The sequence below is a fragment of the Anastrepha obliqua genome, chromosome 4 (assembly GCF_027943255.1).
Source record: "Anastrepha obliqua isolate idAnaObli1 chromosome 4, idAnaObli1_1.0, whole genome shotgun sequence".
Lineage (NCBI taxonomy): Eukaryota > Metazoa > Arthropoda > Insecta > Diptera > Tephritidae > Anastrepha > Anastrepha obliqua.
The window spans coordinates 14,651,946-14,673,975 of NC_072895.1; the positions used below are offsets into that span (position 1 = coordinate 14,651,946).

At 31.1% G+C, this 22,030-nt stretch overlaps 1 protein-coding gene across 1 annotated transcript in view; it reads right to left on the bottom strand.

Annotated features, from left to right (window-relative positions):
* Positions 1-19,721, bottom strand: part of LOC129246210 (protein Shroom) — a 100,044-nt gene extending 80,323 nt beyond the window's left edge. The window contains exon 1 of the mRNA XM_054884818.1: positions 19,629-19,721. Coding sequence (XP_054740793.1) covers positions 19,629-19,663 — 35 coding nt within the window. The 5' untranslated portion in view covers positions 19,664-19,721. The remainder of the gene's footprint in view (positions 1-19,628) is intronic.
* Between the last annotated feature and the right edge of the window lie 2,309 nt (positions 19,722-22,030).

Sequence of the window (22,030 nt, forward strand, 5' to 3'; positions counted from 1 at the left end):
ATTTAAGAGAAAAGGAAAAGGAAAAAGGAGTATGAATAACTGGAACTGTTGCATTGAGTCTGATGATCGAAAAGATTAAGATATATAAAACCGCCATGCGTCCCACAGTGTTAAGTCTAGTCGAATGCTGGCCTATGAAAAATACACACGAAAATAGCGAAGCCCTAATTGACCCAGATAAATAAAGGGTGAAACCAATGCAAAATTATAAACACACCACTATTTTGTTTAAATATTTTTCGTACTACAACAAAAACCAAACCAAAAAGGTTCAAACTTTGTATAAAATTTTAAACCTTTTTTTTTTAAATATCATCAAAATACTCTACTTTTTAATCAGAATTTCTCGAAAACCATATTTTTGTAAATGCAGTTTAATAGTCCATTAAATTTTAGTATAACAAAGTGCAAGTTTTAAGTTAGTACAAAATGCCGTGTTTTTGAGATTTTATTTTTGCGCTGAGGAGTCACGCGATTCCTTCGATATAAGGTGAATGCACGAATTTTCTTTCTTTGGAAGAAAAAGCCTAGCATCGTAATAAAAAAGTGCAAAATAATTAGGCAGTAGATTTATTTGATTATTTTCAAGTGAGAAAACTAAACTTTATTAGAAAAGTACTTCGAAAAATATGTAAATATTATATGCATATAATGTCGCGATGGCCAGGAACCCATATTATCCTTAAGGGGGTCTTCTACCGTCACGGTTTGAAAAAATCGATTTTTTTTTTTTTAGATTTTTTAAAAGCTACTAATGTTAAGAGTATGCTATAAAGAGGGTTTTATGAAAAACATGTTCCTTCATGAGCATTTCGGGGAGAATACATGCATGCGCGTGGCATTTTCGAGCGTTTCTTTATCTTTAAACGCCTTTTCCCGAAAGTTGACTTTTTTCAACTTTCTGGTCACACATCTACTATAAATATTTGTCGAATTCATTCCATCTTTTTTCCAGTTATTCAGTGAACATCTTGCTATGTTTTCCCAGACCACTTTTTTCAATTTTTGATTAGTTTAATTTTGCGGGCCTCTAAAGTGTAAAAAAAAGAGGAAATTTTCAAACTTTTTTTTTAAAATCACGCATTTTTTACAAATTTCAAAATATTTAAAATCGCCACTGGGAAAACATAGCCAACGCTACACTTTATGATAAAAAAAAAAATTTTTTGATTTCAGATAAGTAAAATGGTCGATCGCGTGCCACAAAGTCGCCTAGGACATTTTTACAAGGGCAACCTCGAGGACGGTTCAAGGACACAGGGCCAAAGAATTCGATTTGAAAAATATATTTTTAAATAGTGCAAACTTGTGCAAATTAAATAAAAAAAATCTGATTTCATTATCTCAAGTGGTTGCTTTGTAATTAATTCCCAAAAATAGGCCCGAGATTAAGGCGCGACGGTAGAAGACCCCCTTAAGCGAAATCACTCAGCCATCTCGTTAAGAGATGTGCGGCATTTCATGGCTACCTTGGAGGTTGTCGACTGTTTTCTGAGGGATTTTAACCTTTCTAAGCGAAAAAAATGGAGAGCTATGGTTAAAGTTTTAAGCTTCATACACTGTTTTGTCTCCATTTAAATGTTTTGTCTCCATTTAAATGAGTAAACGAAGCACTTGGCGGACTACATTCCGGGCGAAAAAAATGATTGCCCCTAGAAAGCAAAAAAAAGACGATGGCAACTCTCTACGAATAAACGTGAATAAGATCTCTAAATTTTATTTATTTAAATTGTCTGTCTGAGTTTTTGCTGCTGCTCTTGCTTATTCTCTCAGCCTCATGCATGACCTACGTTCTGTATTCGATCCATAACTTATATTCGCCTCCCGTCCCCTATGTATGTTGACTCATTTTATGCCACCGTTCTACCTTTCGTGCTTTTGCTTTTCAATTAGACACAACAAACAATAAATCAGTTAATATTTCCGACATTTAGTGAGTCTGGATTCAATGCAAAACGTAAAGATTTTTATATATTTTCGAATGTGGCTTGCAACTGACAATTATTTATGCTGCTGTTTTAGGCTGCCAATGGCAACCGACATTTGTCATATTGACATTTCACTTTCACCACACGAACTTGGCGCACACGTACGAAGTTCGCTGAAATTCTATGGAAAGTAATAAAAAGTTCTTGTTGTTGCTGGTTGGTAAGTCAGCGCATCGGCTGCTTGAAGTCGGTTGACAGCGCTGTCGGCATTCATACGCGAGTATGTATGCAAGTGTTGCTGTTGGCGTACGATGGTTCAGCAAGCTTTATTTAGTTGATAAAAAGTCAAAATAAGCAAAAAGTTCTGAATGCACTTTGTTTGATATTTTGTGTTCTCTAATATTCGATAAATAAGCGGAGTATCTTTCCGCTTTCTCATCCAACCTTATCATAAACAATTCTCGTTTTGTATTAATTGGGCGTAAATTTAGGGTCACAAATTAGACAATTAACTTTTTATAACGGATATTTTAATACCGTAACTTAAACTTGTATTCTTATTGATGTTGATTTATTAATTTTGTGTGGCAATGTTTTTAGGATTTTGCGATAATATAAAAAACTGATAAAAAAATATAATAATAAAGAAATTAATTATGAAAATTAATAAAAATTAAAAAAATAATAGAAATGTAAAAAACTATTAAAAAATCTGATAACATGAATTAATTATTAAAAAAAAAATATAAAAAAAATAAAATTAAAATGTTATGTAAAAAATGTTATAACAGGAATTAACTATAAAAATTAAAAAAATTAAAAGCGTACTAAAAAGGTTAAAAACTGATCAAAATATAATAACGAGAATTAATTATAAATATTAAAAGAAAATTATAAAAGTACAAAAAAATATTAAAAAAGGTACAAAATGGAAAAAAAAATAAAATAACAAGAATTAATTATAGAAATTAATAAAAACTAAAAAAAGTAAGTACAAAAAAATTTTTAAAAAAATTTAAAAACTGATAAAAAATAGAATAACTAGAATTAATAACAAAAATTAATAAAAATTAAAAAAAAAAATTATATTAGTACAATACAAAAAAAAAAAGAATAACTACAAAAAAAAATAAGAAAAAAGTGAAAAAGCTGAGAAAAAATTTAATAACAATAATTAATAATAAAAATTATAATAATAAAAATTAAAAAGTAAGTATAAAAAAAACTGCTTGTAATGTAGTACACATAACAGAAGTGAAACTTTCAAGGCAGACAAAGAAAGAGGTAGAGACCCGAGAGAGAATGAGAGGGAGAGAGAGATGATGCCGTCAAACTTGTCAGGGTTGTTCGATAAATCAAAGACTTCAAATCAGTCATTTTCTGACAGCAGCGGATTTACATGACTTAATGTCGAAAAATACTTCCGAGCATACCGCAGAAAAACTTAATTACTGAACCCGAAATAAAGTTGCTAGCTTGTTTCTTAACTCTCACTGAGAGTTTCCAGAAAAAGTGCTATTAAATATTATACTAATTTCTGTATTAAAGTGCAGCGTTCACCGCATACCATAAATTTAATGTGGAATAAGGTATACAAATAATAATTTAATCTCTAAAAATCAGTTGTGCAGAATTCAGCTATCTAGTTCACACCTTTTAATTTATGCCAACCTGCTGGTAATTTTGAGCTACTGTGCGTCGGTTCGCACATACAGTTGGTAAACTATGAATAACGAAGTACAAAGTAAATAAGTACAACAGCTACTCGAAGTCCATTAAAATTTAGTGAAGCTAGCGTAAGTTGGCAAGTTGGGGTTGATTAATTTTTTCGTTTACTTTTTTTTTGCTATTCTAAAGGTGTGTCTATCAAAACTTGCTTGCCTGAGGAAGTCTTCATTGTTTGTTTGCTCTTTTTCTGCCATTTACCTTTCGTCACTTCCGTGCTTGTGCTCGGGTACTTTTCTTGTTGCAAATTTTTGTGTAATAGTGGCAGTACAATGATGTCATCGTGCCATGCCACGTGAAGTGGTATGTGGACAGGAATTATGACATTTTAATGTTGGTACGAGTAACATTAAACAATTTTATACTATGGGCTTTTTGTGATTGGATAAAATTAAATTGAAATGTGAAAAATCTGCATTAAAATGCTGGAGCTTGAGCAACCAACAAAGTTGTGCTCCATATGTCCGTACAAGTTACAGAATTTGCTTGTACAGCAGGACTTTGTTGAATATTGATAACTTAGAGCTTTTTCCATGAGCCAATAGAGATTTCTACATATATTTGATTTCAAGTTCTATGCTTTTTCTCTTAATGTGTTCGGTTCACTTAAGCTGAGCCCCTAGAGTTATACCTGAGTAGGTATTTATTTCGTCGTGTTATGGTACGGTAGTTGGACGCCATTTAGACGCAATGGAAGATTAAAATTTAATAAAAAATTATTTGTGTTGAAAATGGGAAATCGGTATCCATATTTTTATTACTTTTTTATCATTTTGATAACTTTTGAAATGAAAATTTTGAAACTTATGCTTATGAAAATTAACCAAAATATAAGATTTTGAATATCTTTTATTTTAAGAAATATTTCGAATTATTTTTAGTTTAAGAAATATTTTGAATGAAATCATTTGCGAAACATTTTAGTTTTTTTGCTGTTATTTTTGTTAAAAAAAGAAATTAAAATTGAATAAAAAATTATTTGTATTGAAAATAAAAAAAAAATTGGTTTAAAATGGTTAACATTTTTTTTTATAATACTTTTTTTTTATCAATTTGATAACTTTAGAATGTAAAAATTTTGAAATTCATGTTTTTGAAAATTGTGAAAAAATATTACATTTTGAGCAAGGCTAATCTATTAAAGGTGGTATCGGTAAATCAGCTGATTTTTTTTTTTTCTTTCGCCGGGTCCATGTGGCTGTCAGCCCAGAGTGAAACAGAGTGAAATTCAGTCTTTCTTTTCTACTTTGTCTGACATACAAAGCATTGTTGTTGGTCTAGTGCCACCAATTTTAATGAATGCGCATTGAATTTTGGTTATCTTTTAGCTTAAGAAATATTTTGTATGAAATCATTTGTACAACAATAAGTTTAAATACATTTTTTTTTTAGTTTTTTGCTGTTATTTTTGTGAAAAAAGAAAATTAAAATTAAATAAAAAATGTTTGTGTGGAAAATAAAAAAAATTGGATTACATTTTTTTTTTGTTTAAATTTTTTTTTATAATTTTTTTTTTTTATTTTTGTGAAAAAACGGAAATTAAAATTAAATGAAAAGTTATTTGTGTTGAAAATAAAAAAAATTGGTTTAAATTTTTTTGGTTAAATTTTTTTTTTCACAAAAATAAACAAAAAAAATTAAATAAAAATTTATTTGTGTTGAAAATAAAAAAAAAATGGTTTAAATGATTTTGGTTAAAATTTTTTTTTTACTTTTTTATCATTTTCTTTTTTTTTGTGAAAAAAGGAAATTAAAATTAAATAAAAAATTATTTGTTTTAAAAATAAAAAAAATTGGTTTAAATTTTTTTGGTTTACATTTTTTGTTTTACTTTTTTTCATCATTTTTTTTTTTATTTTTGTGAAAAAAGGAAATTAAAATTAAATAAAAAAATATTTGGGTTGAAAATAAAAAAAAATTTTTTTGGTTTAAATTTTTTGTTTTACTTTTTTATCATTTTTTTTTAGTTTTATTAAAAAGTACTCTTACTTTTATTTATAAAAATTATAAAAAATAGTAATTAATGCTTTTTACACAATATTTTTTTATTTTATTTTGTTAAAATGTATGCTTCCTTTTTCAAAATAAAGTAAATGACACATTTTTTACAGTGTTAGAAAAAATCAGCAAGAAAAGGTTAGTCTGGATTTTATCGTATTAAATATAAATTTGTGGAAACGAAATTTAATTTTTAATTTTTGTTTTTTTTCGTATTTTTCCTCAATACTTGTCTGGAGGTTAGTCTGGATTTAATTTTATTAAATAGAAATTTTTTGGAAACTCTTAATTTTTTTTTTAATTTTTTCTCAAAACTTGTCTAATAAAAATTTATCAGTCAAAATCAAATCCAGGGCATTTACCAGCAATGCCGCGTACTTATATGAATGAAAAATTAGTTTACATTGCAATATCATTACCGAGACACATTAAAAATTGAAAAGATCCCCAAAATTCGATTTACTTAGGAAATTTTTAAAGGGGATTGTGTACTTTTAATCTTATTTCTTCAATACAAACATATCTAGCGATCTCTATAATGCCACTTTTCCTATATAATTACGCTCTTATGCCAGCTTGACCCAAATCCAATGCGGCCTGCCGCACATGTGGCACACGTTACCGTTTCGCAAGATTAATTGTTACACAAGGCGCCGGAGACGGCACACGAACCGAGCCTCAAAGTCGTAGCCGCATACAAAAAAAAACGCAAGCGCGCAAATGTGCCAATCGAACAAAAGCTACTACACTCACAAGCAAGCACACTTTATTTGTATTTGTATATGTGTGTACACACATACATATATGGGACCAACAAAAACTATACATTAGCCAAATAGGCAGAAAACCGATTGAATTCGGCTGGTGGTGGCGACTTTGATTTATTTTTGGCTTGTGAGCGGCGCTAAATTGCAATCAACTTTGCTTATCAGTCAAAAGTTTAGCTACCGTACGAGCGACTGCACTGTTTGCCACACAAGCTATGCGGTGAGCAGCAAGAACGTCACATAACGCGTAGCATGCCACACACAAGGCGGCATAGAGGCGAATTTGCCAAACAGCTGCGCCTTCTTTGCCGTGAAGCAGTATTGTTGCAAAATCGAAAGGCATTGCTGCAAGGCAACGGTGCTTAGGCATACACATTGATATTTATTGCATATGTGTGTGTATGCATAAGTAAAAGGGGTATATCGATTGAATAACTGCAAGCGACAGATAAAAGTTGTGCGACAATTTGTGCTACAGCTAAAAAATTTAATTTTCAACTGATAAATGAGCGGAAAATAGGTGCGCCGATCGACGAATGAGCTGCTCGAATTAAATTAAAAATTAAATATGAATGCCAAAAAAAAAAAAAAAACAATCATAGGGGGAATAAAATTGAACGTAAAGCGATTAGTTACGATAATATAAAAAATTGATGAAATATATAAAAATTAAGAAATTAATTATGAAAATTAATAAAAAATAAAACAAATTGAAAAAAAAATACTAAAAATTTAAAAAACTGTTAAAAAATCGAATAACAAGAATTAATTATAAACATAAAAAAAATACAATTAAAAACATACTAAAATTGTGAAGAAATGTAAAAAACTGATAAAAAAATATACAAATAAAGAAATTAATTATGAAAATTAATAAAAAGAAAATAGTAATAAAAAATAAAAAAATACCTATGCAAAAGACGGATAAGAAATATAATAAGAAGAATTAACTATACAAATTAATAAAAATTAGAACAAAAACTAAAAATATACCAAACATTTAAAAAACTTATAAAAAAACAAGAATTAATAATAAAAATTGAGGAAGTACAAACAAAAAATTTAATAAAAATGTAAAAAAAACTGATACAAAATATAATAACAAGAATTAATTATAAAAATTAAAGAAAATAGAAAAAAATACTAAAAATGTATAATCAATTATAAAAGTTAAGAAAAATGTATATAAATTTAAAAAAATAATAAAAATGTAAAAAACTGATAAATAATATTATATAATGGGAGGATTAATTATAAAAATTAATAGAGACTAAAAAAAACCTATAAAAAACTTAAAAAATACTAAAAATGTAAATAATTGATAAAAAATATAATAACAGGAATTAGTCATACAAATTTTTAAATACTAAAAAAAAGTTCGAAAAATAAAAAAATGTAGAATTAATTATAAAAATTAAGAAAAATTCATAAAAATCAAAAAAAAGTAAGTAAAAAAAAAATTTTGATAATGTAAAAATTGATTAAAAATATAATAACAAGAATTAATTACAAAAATTAAAAGAAGTACATAGAAAAACATAACAAAAATATAAAAACTGATAAGAATAATTATAAAAATTAAAAAATTTAATGTAAAAAACTTGCAATCGTTAATAAAAATTAAAAAAATACTAAAAATGTAAAAAACCTCTAAAAACTAGAATAACAAGATTTTATTATGAAATTTAATAAAAAATTAAAAGAAAATGTTAAAATTGTATAAAACTGTGTGTAGCAAAAAATACTAAATCAATAAAAAATTACAAAAAATTAGCGCAAAATATCAAACACCATTTTTTTTAATTTTTGCGATTTGTCAAAAACTTCTAGCTAATTTTTTAATTCAACCATTTGATTAATTAATTACACACGACAGACACAACCACCGGCGTTAAAAATAAATACAACACAAGAGGCACCGCAAATTTCAGCAATCACCGACACTGGCGCCAGCGCCAAAAATTAAAGGTAAAAGTAAAACAAAAAATGTTATGAGGCAGAACCAAAAGTTGTTGTGCTATAGCAAAATATTAGCAAGCGTACGTTAAAAAAAAAAACAAACAAAAAAAGAAAATGAAAAATTAGAAAAACAAAAAAATAGCAGAGTGTTGCTGCCCCACCGCAAACCAGCGCATTTGACATTCGCTCTTAGCTTAGTTGCATTAATCATCATCAGCGTACGCTTGTCGGTGGCTATTATATTAATATTGTTGTTTTTATTGTTGCAGACAACGTTCACTTGACAGTGGCGCGGCTGTCATAGTCGGTTGAGCGTTTATTGAATGAATGCGTGAATTTGTTAGACGCGATCGCCTTCACCGTTTTTGGTGTGGCGGCGGAGCAAAAAAAAAAAAAATTACACAAAATAAAAAAAAAAGCGGTGAGAGGCAGAAAATGTGAAGGAAGTAAGTAAATAAATAGAAACATAAACCTTTTAGTATATTTAATAAAAATATGTATAAGAATATGCTAATAAGGGGTGAGGCCAGAGTAGCGGTGGTAAAAGAGGCATATTTTAGAGACTTTTGTTCAGTGATATAAATTTAAATTCTGAAAATGAAAATTATGAAATTGCATATGTCAAAGCTGTTAAAATTTAAATAATAATATTTTGTTTTTTTCAAAAGAAAAGAAAGAAACTGGCGGTTACCCAGGCTTTCTGCGACAAAGCCTTTTTTCGAATGGCTGCGACATTTTTTCCACCTTAATACTTTGTGTATGTAAATTTTAAGGCGTTAGGGCATCTTTATTTGCATTTTTTAATTTCTTTTCTTACATTTATTTAAATTTTTTTTTCTGAAAATAAATTAACAATTTTATTTAAGGAAAAAATTTGATTTTTGATATTTTTCCAGTCACTTAAACTGCCAAGCAAACTCCGAACGAAGAAGAAGCAATAGGAATAACGATGAGGCACTTGAAATTGTTCCTGAGGCCACCAGCGTTGAGTAGCCTACAACAATTGCTGTGAGTTTTTTATAAGGTAAATAAATAAATTATAAAAAATTCTGCACCAGCCTAAATAATTATTGAACTATAGGTGTATTTAATATACTTGAAATGGATCACATTTCAGTAACAATGGCTGAAGTAAATAGGTGGGTGTGTGAAACATTGAACCAGTGAACTGAAATCGAATAATTAAGTCAGCAGTGTATAGGCCTTTAAACGCGTTACCTTGAAATGAGTTGGGCGCAAAAGAAGCGAAAACAAAACAAACATAAAACAATTTAGTTTTGAAAAAAAAAAAAAACATTTATTGAATCTATCTTTGACAAGCACTAAAATGCAACAAAAACGATTGCCTTGATAGGCCAGCGAAAAACGAAAAAAAATAAAAACAAAAAATATGAAAAAATCAAATAAAAAAATAAAATAAAATAAATAAATACTCAAACTTTTGCGCCATTAACGAATAACTTAATAATTTATAATTTATTACACTTCTTTTATATTCCTTTGTTGAAATTTCGCGCAGTAAATTGTTTTTACGTCACTTTTAAGTTGCTTTTCCGCATGGCTGCTTAACTCATTTTGGCAATTTTTTTTTTTGCATTTTGTTTTTGTATACAAATGCACACTTGTCTTCTTTTGTATCGTCTGTGTAATTCACTTTTCTTATAATTTGCTTAAGCAAATAGTACAGCTGAAAATTCATAAATCCGAAAGCGTTTTAATGCCTATGGCGCCATAGCTCAGCGACGAAATCGATCGTAAATCAACTAAATGCACAGCAGCCACGCGGTAACGTAACTGAAGATTCATTTAAATGCGGCGAAAGAAATGTGAGAAGCCCAAAACACAATGCAAGCAAAGCGAAAGAAGAACTCAAATATCATTAATGGCATAAGCCGCATTCAGTGAGCCAAGCATTTTGGTCCTTTATGCGCACGCTTTCGCAGGCTTAATGACTTCCTGGTTGCTCGCTTAAGTCTTTTGTGCGCAGTAAAGTAAAGGCACATAACTGAAAGTAGGCAACTAATAGCTGGATTTGGGCTGTCGCATAAGTCGTTTACAATATTATGGAAATTTTGTAAGGACTGTAATAAGAAAAACGTAGATTAGATTAGAATTAGAAAAGTGTTTTTTTTTGGTTGGTTTTGGTATTTTTATTTAATTTAATTTAGTCCATGTACTTAATTTTATTTTACTTTTAGTTTAGGTGAATTCAATTTTATTTGTAATTAAAATTTTTATTTATTCAGTTTTTTATTAATTCAGTTTTTTAATGTTTTTAATTTAATTTTATTGTTTTTTTTTTCTTAATTTAACTTAATATAAGAGGCCTAATTTTCACCAAGAGTTAGCAAGTGGCGAATAGATGAAGCAACTGATAGAAATCAACATGTGTTAGCAACGCGGTGAAAGAACTGCCTTAAATTGCATGTGTTGGTAAGGCAGTGCGGCCTAATGAGCTATAGCCAGACTCGCTAGCGGCGCATCTTACTCAATAACTTTGCTGTTGCTTTCGCATGCAAATTTTTCGCCAAGTTAATCGAGCTTAGAGATAGCGATCGGGAAAATGGTGAATAGAAGAGGCGTATTATTTTGGAGCGGCCGCCGTAGTCGAATGGGTTGGTGCGTGACTACCATTAGGAATTCGGAGAGAACGTAAATTCGAATTTCCGTAGAACACCAAAATAAAGAAAAAGATTATTCTAATAGCGGCAATGTCCCACCTCCTAGTGTGTATCTGCCTTTCGGAGTCAGCTTAAAACTGTAGGTCCCTCCATTTATGGAACAACATCAAGACGCACACCACAAATAGGAGGAGGAGTATATATATATTTTATATCATTTTATTTTAATTTATTTCCCTTCCATTTGTTTTCTTTTTTGTCTAATTCAATTTAATTTCACTTCATTTTATTTATTTTTTATTATTTTTTATTTTGCTTTTACAATTGAATTTAATTTTATTGTTTTGATTTATTTTATCTCATTTTATTTTAATATATTTTGTTTTTAGTTTTGCTTTAATTTATGTCTTATTTTATTGATTTTTTGTTTTCAATAAAATTTTTTTAAATTTTATTTTTTGATGTTTTAATAATATTTTGTTTTAATGCATTTTACTTATATTTTCTATATATTTCTTTTAAATTTTTGTGTGTTTAATTCAAAATAATTTTAATTGATTTTATTTTTTTATTATTGTTTTTTTTGTTTTTGCTCTTTAATTTTGTTGTTAAAATTTTATTTACTTTATTTTTGCTTAAATTTTTTTCACACATATTTGTTTTTTAATTATATTTTTTGGTAATTTAATCTTTTTTTGATATATTATTTTATTTTATACTATTTTATTCATTCTATTTATTTTTTATAATTTTTTATTTAATTGAATTTTTGTTTTCAGTCAAATTTTTTTACATGTTATTTTTTGTTATTTTAACAACATCTAGGCGCGTCTCTATCTTTTTTTATTTTGGAATTTGTTTTTTAATTTTCTATTTTAAATTACTCTAATTAATTAATATAATTTTCTTTAATTTGGCTTCATTTTACTTTAATTTATTTTTAATTTTACTTATTTGATTTATTTTCTTGTTAATTACATATTTCACATACAATACATTTTCATATTCTTTTTTTGTTAATTTAATAATATTTTATATTATTTTATTTTAATTTATTTCACTTTTAGTTTTTTTAATTCAATTTAATTTGACTTCATTTCATTTATTTTTTATTAATTTTTAGTTTTTTTGTTTTTTAATTTGCTCTTTTCATTTCATTGAGTTTTATTATTTTTATTTAATTTGGCTTCATTTTATTTTATTTTAATTAGTTTAATTTTTTACTTATTTATATTATTTATTTATTTTTTTACTTTTAACAAACTTTTTCGCATACATTTTTTATTTTTGGTTTTGTTAATTTAATATAATAATATTTTATATTATTTTATTTTAATTTATTTAACTTTTAGTGTTTTCGAGTTTTATTCAATTTAATTTTATTATACTTAATTTTATTTATTTTTAATTTTTTTAAATGTTTGCTGTTTTAATTTAATTTTATTTTATTTTATTGTTTTAATTTTATTTAATATTTTTTTTTTATTTTAATTCACTTTATTTTTTATTTTACTTTTATATTTTTTTAATATTTTTAAACTAATCAAATTAAAATTTAAAAATTTATTAATATAATATATATATATATTACATTTACTTGCAATTATTATTATATATATTATACGTGTAACTTCCTATTTCTCAGTTAAATATTGTTTTTTTTTTTGGTTTTGTTTTTATTACAGCCTCCCACACCCAACTGCCAGCTCATTTTCTCAATTAAACCAACAGAAATCACTTTAGCGGCATTCAATTGCCATCAATCGCCAATTGAATGCGAAGTTTAAAATAAACAAAAAGGCAAAAAAAAGTAAATAAATGAAGCAAGCAAATGCGAAAAATTCACCGCTTTCAAGATAAAAGAACAAAGTTTATTTATTTACAAAACCTTGATGCGATTTCAGCGGCCGATAGGCCGTCATAATATTTTAGATAGATTTTTTTCATGCTCCTTTTTTATAGATTTAGACGCAGTTACAGCCAAACATCCACTTTGCCGCAAGCGCTCTGGTAATAAGCGCGTAAAACACATAAGCACAAAAACAATAACAGTGGCAGGTAAACAATAGCAAAGGCAAAAGTGGGGAACCATTAGCAGCATCTAGGCGCGTCTCTATCATTGGACGCTGTTATGGTATCTGTTATGTTATATGTATGTTGTTCTCCGTGGCTTTTTGATACTCTTTACTTGTGCTGTATTGTTACTGCTATTGTTATTTTTTAATGTTTTGTTTTCATTTCGCTGCCTTTTGGGTGCCTGTGTGGCACTCCTTCAAGCTGGCTTATGGGCAACCACATTTTGTGATTGTAGCTTTTGCCTCGACTTTGGCTGCGTCACTGCCGATATGAGTGCACTGAATGAAGGCTGACCGTGCCATACAACACAATTGAATACGCTTTGATGCCATCTCAATTATATTTAATGAGATATTAGTTATGAAACACACTGTGTAATCATAAAAAAGTTGTACAAAAAAATTTTATATTTAAATTTAAGTTTTAATTCTAAACTTTCTTTGAAAAAATTGTCAATTTCTGCTCAATCGCATGCCACTAACTATTTATTCCACTAGCATTCATAAATACTTATTTGCTATTCGTGGCAACCTTGAATTGGACGTTTCAATTTCAATGTCATGCCATTGCAGTGCTGGATGTATTGCCATCAAACGTTTCACGCGTTCAGCGACTTTCTGACGAAGCTACCAATTCCACGTAGCCACCAACATCTATCTAAGGCGTCATCATCACTGGCGGCATCACATTTCCATGCACGCGTGAGCACTAAAGCAAATATGTTCAAATAGTTGTTGTTGCTGTTGTCAATGCACTTAGCTGCACTTGCGCGCACTAAAAGCATATCATTTTGCAAGGCGTGATAAAAAAATAAAAATTAAAAAAAAATGAATAAAAATATCAAAATTGCTTGGCATTCATTTAATGAATGTGCACGCCCGTCGACTGCATGAAAAGCAATGCTGAATGACGCTTTTTTGTGTAAATTACTCACTAGGCAGCCGTCACTAGCGCCCACCAACTCACGCTGAATGGTGCGCACTACAGTTGGCGTTCGAGGCAAGCAAATGCACTTTACGCCAGAATGCGCAATTAACTTTGGTAAACATGTAACAGAAGACAGCAGCAGCGGCAGCGGCAGCAGCAGCGACGCCAGTGACATTAAAAGAAATGTCAAGCAAACCGTATTTTTGCCATTGTATTCGTCAGCCACTCAACAAAGGTTCGTTGTCCACACATCGACAGAGGTATGCTTGTGTGCATACACTCACATCTATACATATTCACATACACACATAAATATACATATTCACACATACACATACATATTCACATATACAAAGTGTGTTGGTTTGTTGACTCTGACATTTGCCGGCTATTGCTGGATTTTGTTCAACCTCGCCAATGACGTTCATTGGCCAGCGTGCGGCATTTTCAGCTTGACTGCCTTTTGGCGATCTGTAGCTGCTGGTTGCGCCTCTATTGCAATGCCATTTTGCAACGTGTGCGCTTGCTTACAATCGCTCGGCAACGTTCGAGTATCAGTTGTCAGTTGGGTTGCAAATAAAAAGAGGGGCGCAATTGCAGTCAAAGAATAGCGCATGAAATTCAAGCAGACTGCAGCTTAAGTGTGAAAGGCATTTTATTGCTATTATAGTTGTAATTGTATTTTTTTTGTAATCTACTTCGACATATCTAGTAACTAAACTGTGTTGCATGTAACTATTTGCAACAACCTTACCCAAGGACGCTTACGCTTAACGGAGCGTAAAGAGAAAAAAGGAATGAACGACCTTTGCAGATCACTTTTCTTCTACTCGCCCGCCCTTTTTCTTCATCTCATACTCTGTCACACCTTTGTTGCATTTTATCTGCACGTCAATGCACGGTTGGCTATCTGCCTGCCTCCATCAGCAAAAGTTCATGCCTAGCTGCCCAGCGAAAAAGTATCATACAAATACAACAAATGATGATCGCAAAAAATAATGACTGAAAATCTTGTTTGTATGTTTCTAGGGGCTTGTGTGTGGTGTGGCCTTCCTTTCTTTTTAAATTTTCTGTTTGTTATTTTTCTTTTCATCTTTAATCTGTTGATAATTTTTTCCGGTTTGGCCTATACCTCAAATTTATGTGATTGTTGAAAGAAAATTTTGCGCAATAGATGGGATTAATCATATAGAGAGTGAGTGAGTGAGTGAGTGAATGAATGAAAAAATTGATCGCGTAAGCTGTTCGCTGCTTGGTAGGAATGAGGATGCCAGCGGAGGGGCTAAAGCATAGGCGGCAACATGTGGCTAAAATACGAGTAAGCTACTTTTGCACTGGTGATGGCGTTTGGAAAAACTAAGAATAAACAACTGAAACTCAAATTATGAAAGCAACAAAGTCATAAAAACAAAAAAAAAACTAAAAATAGAACACAAAGGAAAAAACTCGAAAATTTACCACTTTGTCGCCACAATTTAAAATTTGTTTTTTTGTTTGCTTGTACGACATGAAAAACTTTTGAATAGAAATTGCCGGCCCCTGCCAATTGACGTCACATTCGCAAATAAAAGCTTACAAGCAATGTGCATACATGCACACACATACACTTGCGGTCACATAATTAAGTCACGAAAAAATTTCAAGAAATTTTCAAAAAAATTTTCAACTTTTTTTTCAGAATTTTTAAAATATTTCTGGGTAAGCAGTTTTATAGCTTATAGCAGTCGGCCAGCGTAGCCGAATGGGTTGTTGCATGACTACCATCGGCCTCCGTAAGTGTATTTCTGCCATGACAAAGCTCCTCTTAAAAAAAATGTCGGCCATTCGGAGCCGGCTTAAAACTATAGGTCTGCCATTTGTGGAACAACATCAAGACGCACACCTCAAATAGAAAGAGGAGCTCCATCAAACACACAAAAAGAATGTAATCGCCAATTTTTTTTCCTCGTTTACTCCTCTCGGGAAGATAGGGCCTCGACAAGACTCAGCCTGGCGTAGGTTTCGTTAATCTATTTTGATATCTGATAGGGTAGGTGTTTAGCCTGCCGCTACCAACCAATCCTAAGTAGTCGGAATGCCCACCTGTCGTTGCTCTGGAATAACGCCTTGTTCACTGCTTGGAGCGCCATCTGTGCTTCACATTTTTCAGGCAGAAGGATTACACAGATGGTTGAGGACTTCGCTAAATTTGGTGTATCTGCGCTATTACCGCAGTTGCCCGCTTCTTCTTGCTGGCGCCACTGATGCAATGTGTAACTGTGTCTTTTTCTTTGTTTTTGCTTGTTTTAGCCGCCCAATGCAAATTATGCGTAGACTATGTATTGTACGGGAGTAAGGATGGAAAGGGTAAGGTTTAGAGGTTGAGGAATGAGATTGTTTTGTTTTTGTTTTTAGAAACATTTAAAGTAGGTAAATTTGGAAAAGTGCGAGGACCGTGCTTTACGTGTGATTCGAACCCACAACCTCTTGGATGGCAGGCTAGACTATCGCCAATTACATTTTTTTATTGAAGGAAGAAATGCTCAAAATTGCAGGCAAAAAAATAAAAATAAAAATAAACGAAATCTTGAATGACTTAAAACTTTTACTTTAACAGACCAAAATTAAGCTAAAATTGAATGTAAAACTGCATATGCAGAAATTTTCGGAAAATTCTGAAATAAAGTTGTAAATTTTCACGATTTTTTTCTTAAATTTGATGAATTTTTGTGAATTTTGTACAAAGTTTGGAAACTTAATCTACAAAATTTTTGTCATAGAATTTTGTTAAAAATATCCAAAAATATTTAATAATTAATAAAATAATTTTGTTAAAAATGTCAAAAAATTTATATTCAAAAATACTGCCAGTATTGTAAATAAAATGACTTAATTATGTGACCACGAGTGTAGGTATATTTACATGAAAATATATTTTCACGTATACTAAATGTATGTATTTAAATGTAAGTAAACATCCGTTCGTATGGAAATGTGGTAGACATATGTAAATGTGTAATAATTCTTCTAAAATAAGCCGCAAAAAACCAATTTTTTTTTTATTGGCTTCGGAAGCGTTATTGTTGTACCCCAAGTGAGTATAGTTTTGCAGTCAGCCAACTTGAAAACTAAGTTGAAGTCAAGAGTTTAAAGCCACGTATGAGTGATAATGCACCTATTCATCACACCAAGTAAGGTAGAACAAGGTGGCGCAAAATTAATCACCCTATCGGAAGATTTATAATTTTTGCAAATGACGTCGTACGTCAAGCAATGAAGCGCGTGAATTTTATTTTTTGTTTTTTGGAGAAAAGTTACTAAAAAAAAATTTTGATGATTAATTTTGCGCCACCTTTCTAGTAATATTTCTAGTATTAATGCATTCTATAAAGTGAATGAAGTTAATGAGCATATCTACCTCTGCATATGTGCTCATACAAATAAAGGGTGATTTTTTTGGTAAACGAAAAAGCACAGAGAAATGTGTTTAATATGCACAAAAATCAATTTATTTGGCAGCTAAGCATTAATTAAAGCATTAACGCATTAATGTTGGAAAATAATTTCGGTCATGTCATGTTTCTCACACTCTGCGCCGCATATCAGACTTCAGTTCGGTGATTACGCGTCGAATGTTGGCTTCTAAGTGCTCAATTGTTTTTGGTTTATCGGCGTAGGCGGCGTGAGACTTTTCATATCCTCAGATAAAATAATCTAAAAGAGTCACATCGTACAAACGAGCTGGCCAATAACTTCACCAAAACAATTATTTTTTGGTTGCCGTTTTTTGGAGAAACTTCTTTCGGATTATGTTCGTATTTTTAATTTTTTTATAAGCTCACGTTTTCCAAATAAAATATTTTCTCTGTAATATTTTTATAAATCAATTTTAATTTTATTTTTTTATATTTTAGGATGAAATATAATAAAAAAAATTGTTTAGGGGAACAATAAATTTTTTTTCCAAATTTTTGGGAACAATTTTTTTGTTGCCATTTTTGAAGGAACCCCTTTCAGATTTCTTTTGTACTTTTTATTTTTTTATAAGCTCACGTATTCAAAATAAAATATGTTTTCTGTAATATTTTTATAAATATTTTTTTTTCTTATTTTTTAGAATAAAATTAATAAAGAATTTTTTTAGGGAAAAATAAATTTTTTTTCCAAACTTTTTGGGAACAACTTTTTTGCTGCCATTTTTGAAGAAACTTTTTTCAGATTTCTTTCGTATTTTTTATTTTTTTATAAGCTCACGTTTTTAAAATGAAATATTTGCTATGCAATATTTTTATAAATCATTTTTTGTTTTTTCTCATGTTTTAGGATAAAATATAACAAAAAAAATTGTTTAGGGGAAAAATAAAATTTTTTTCCAAATTTTTTTCCTCATCAAAAACGATTGCTCGCCCACGCTTAAATTCGTTAAATTAGATGACGAAGCGTCCCCGTAAACAGCACTCGACTTTGTTTTTATCTCCTCGCATTTTTTCCCATACAAAAGCAAAAAGCAAATTACCGAACGTTGCTGACACCAACTTCCCTCAGAAAAGGCCTCTGTCATCAAACACGAGTACTTACCAGGTATATACCTATGAAATGAGACTTTCAGCTATTAGTCCATAGATGTCACTAGGAGTATTTTTAAACCTTCCCAAATGTCATGTTTTTTTCGTCTGCCATCTGTCAACAATATTCAGTTCATTGTTTGTTACGTTTCATACAACAATGCATTTCTATCGCTCTTAAAAATGTCGAATTTCGTGCCTTCAAACTACGATTTGCAGGCATCGTTGATTTTCTCTTATCAATTGAAGAAAAACACTTCTCAAGCTCATCGAATGCTTATAGAAGCTTATGCTGGGCATGCTCTAAGTAGAGCACAGCGCTTCAGGTGGTTTGAAAAATTCCGAAGTCGTGATTTTAGCGTGGAGAACGAGGACCGTGGCCGACCATCGAAAAAGTTTGAGGACGCCGAATTACAAGCATTGTTGGATGAAGATGATGGTTAAACGCAAGAAATGATGGCAGAGCAGTTGGGAGTGACCCAAAAAACCATTTCCAAACGTTTGAAAGACATGGGCATTATTTTAAAGCTTGGATGATAGGTGCCGCATGAACTGACAATGTGACAATGCACTGCCACATCGAACAAGAGCGACCCGGGAATTGGTGGAGACGTACGATTGGCACCCGTTGGTGCATGCGGCTTACTCACCAGACTTGGCGCCTTCCGCTTATCATTTGTTTGCATCGATGGGCCACGGACTTTCCGAGCAGCGCTTCAATTCTCACGAAGAAGCCAAAAAATGGCTCGATAATTGGCTTGCGGCCAAAGACGGCCAATTTTGTTGGCGCGGCATCCACAAATTGCCTGAGAGATAGGAAAAATGTGTCGCTAGCGATGGCTATTATTTTGAGGATTCAGTTTGTAACCATTTTTTGTTAATAAACGTTTGAAATTGAAAAAAGTCTCATTTCATAGGTATACACCTCAACAGACCTCGTAGAAGGAAACTATTTCAAGTCAAAAAACTCTTCTGGCACACTTTTGAATTTTTTAAGTGATTTATGATTCCATTGCCATTAAAAAAACACCCTTAACATTTATTTATTACAGTTGCATTCAACTCTAAGCGCTCATAATTTACCTCAAACCGCTAAGGCACGCAAAGACCTTCGGCATTTTGCAGGCTGCTGGGTTTTTATTTTATTTTATTTTATTTTTTTTTTTTTTGATTTTTCTTAATTTAATTTTCTTTTTTCACTTTGATTCACAAATAATTTGCGCTAATAATTAATCTTGTCGCAATTCACTTAACCAAAACACTTATTTCGCACATTTTTCGGGCCACACATAAATTCTCATGCCCACAAGTCATATTTTGAATTTCAATATGCATCTGTGTGCGTGCACGTATTTTTCAATTAATTTCAATCAAAATTTTCAGTATTTTTTTCTGATACACACTTTAATTTAGCGGGTATTTCACAAGTTTCTCATACTTTTCCGATTCAATTTCTTGTTCGCACTACAAAAACGCGCCAAAATCACACTACGCCTTCGAATTCAATTACCGACTGAAGCAAGCGAATTTATGCGGACGCGCTGTCAAAATTTTATAATGCGCGCATGAAAAATACTAAATGCAAAACTCACATCTACATAGTACATATAACGGTCTATATTATTATTTGTTCAATACGAGTGTTCGCATGTGTGAATTTTCAGTTTTGGCACTGACCGCTACGCTCAAACCGCCCACGTAAAGCGCAACGTTTTTATAGCAGCTAACTACTAAGAACAAGCAGAACACAAACTGTCTGCCTCAATTGAAGCGTATAATACAAAACCAAAATTAATAAATATAACGCAAACTACAGCAAAGTAAAACAAAAAAAAAGTAGTGATTAGCGCTTTGATCTGTATATCAATTTCAATGCCCGGTCGTGTGTGTGGTGACATTTGCTTTAACCAACACAGCGCTATTATTGACGATCAAAAAGTCGCAAGTGCAACAATTGGGGGGAAAAAAATCAAAAAATAGTAGTCCATATTTGATAATCAAAAACAAAAAGTTATCATTGTTGTTATTTCCCATTATTTCACGTATGTATGTATGTGTGCGCACTCATTTATTTTATTTGCCCAGACTCTGAATCATCTGGCGAACTCTGTTAGCCGCCGCTTCAGCTGGCTATCTCTTGCGGGCGGCACTGCATATTGACTTTTATTCATATCAATATGCACATCCACGCATACATATGCACACACACATTAATAAACATATGTAGGCACGCAAATATTTATTTGTGCGCTCTTTTATTGTTGTATTAACACTCATCATCATCTTCCAAACGCCTTTGTGGCTGCTCCCACGGCGCTGATTTCATTTCATTCGCCTTATCGGCCATTGGCTGAGCTCGTGCCGTCTGCCAGAGTTTCGCCGGCCGATGCGCGATTTTTTTCGCGAATTTCTTTTCATTTTATAGTAAATATTTAGCACATTTCGTTTGCAGTAGCAACATTAGACGATTCGATTTTGGTTAGCTGCTGTTTTTTGTTTATTTTTTCGTACAAATTATTTGTGGGGTTTTTATTTTACTGCATAGATTTCATTATTACTATTATTATTTGAGGACTTAGCACTGCTACCTGAAAGATCTATTGTGCTCACTTCATGGATTCAGCGTATTTCTCTGAGCTCCACTTCCTCATAACACAAGAGTTTCATCGTCACAAATATGAGTTCCATTTTTGAGGTCTTGAATGGCCCGTGGGCTGTTGGCTTCTCTTTCATTTGGCCCCAAAGAAAAAAGACAAAAGGTGTTAAGTCACAAGATCTCGGTGGCCAATTGTGATCACCTCTGCGAGAAATAATACGGTTCGGAAACGTTGTCCAGATCAATACCATCCAATTCCCGCCATAAAAAATCGTTAATCATCTCTCGATCGCGCAATCCATTCACCTGTAACACGTTTTATTGAAAAACCCATTATATGAAAACGCAAATTACTGCAATCAAAGAAAAGATTTTTTTTCTTCTATGATATAATTTGCAAATGAAATAGAATCACGAGTATCAACTAGTTTGTAATAATAGTGGATCTCAGAAAACGCTGCCTAGGAAGGCAGAGCAATTAGTCGTACTCTCACATTACTTCTGTAGCAGCTGCCAAAATGACGGTCAGAAGTTCTGAACAAAAGTTTTTCCACAATTAGTAAACACTTTTTAAACTCTGGAAAGAATTAGGCCCGTGATAGTAACGGCTCTTCCGAAATTTGTGTTAAGCATAAACCAATGCAAGGAAGAGAGGATTATGTTAAACATAAAGCAGTGTGTGAGTGTAAGTAGGTGTGCGTTATGTAGTATGAGTACCGCGATAATTCGTGCTGAAGAGTATCCAGAAAGTGTGGTCATATCGTTAATTGGCTCTCAGCGAATTTGATAGAATCAGCTGAGAGGCTGAAGTAACTGGGGTCATGAAGTGGTTTGTTTACGAATAAACTGAGATTGTGTTAGTGATTAACGAAAAAAAAACAACAACAAC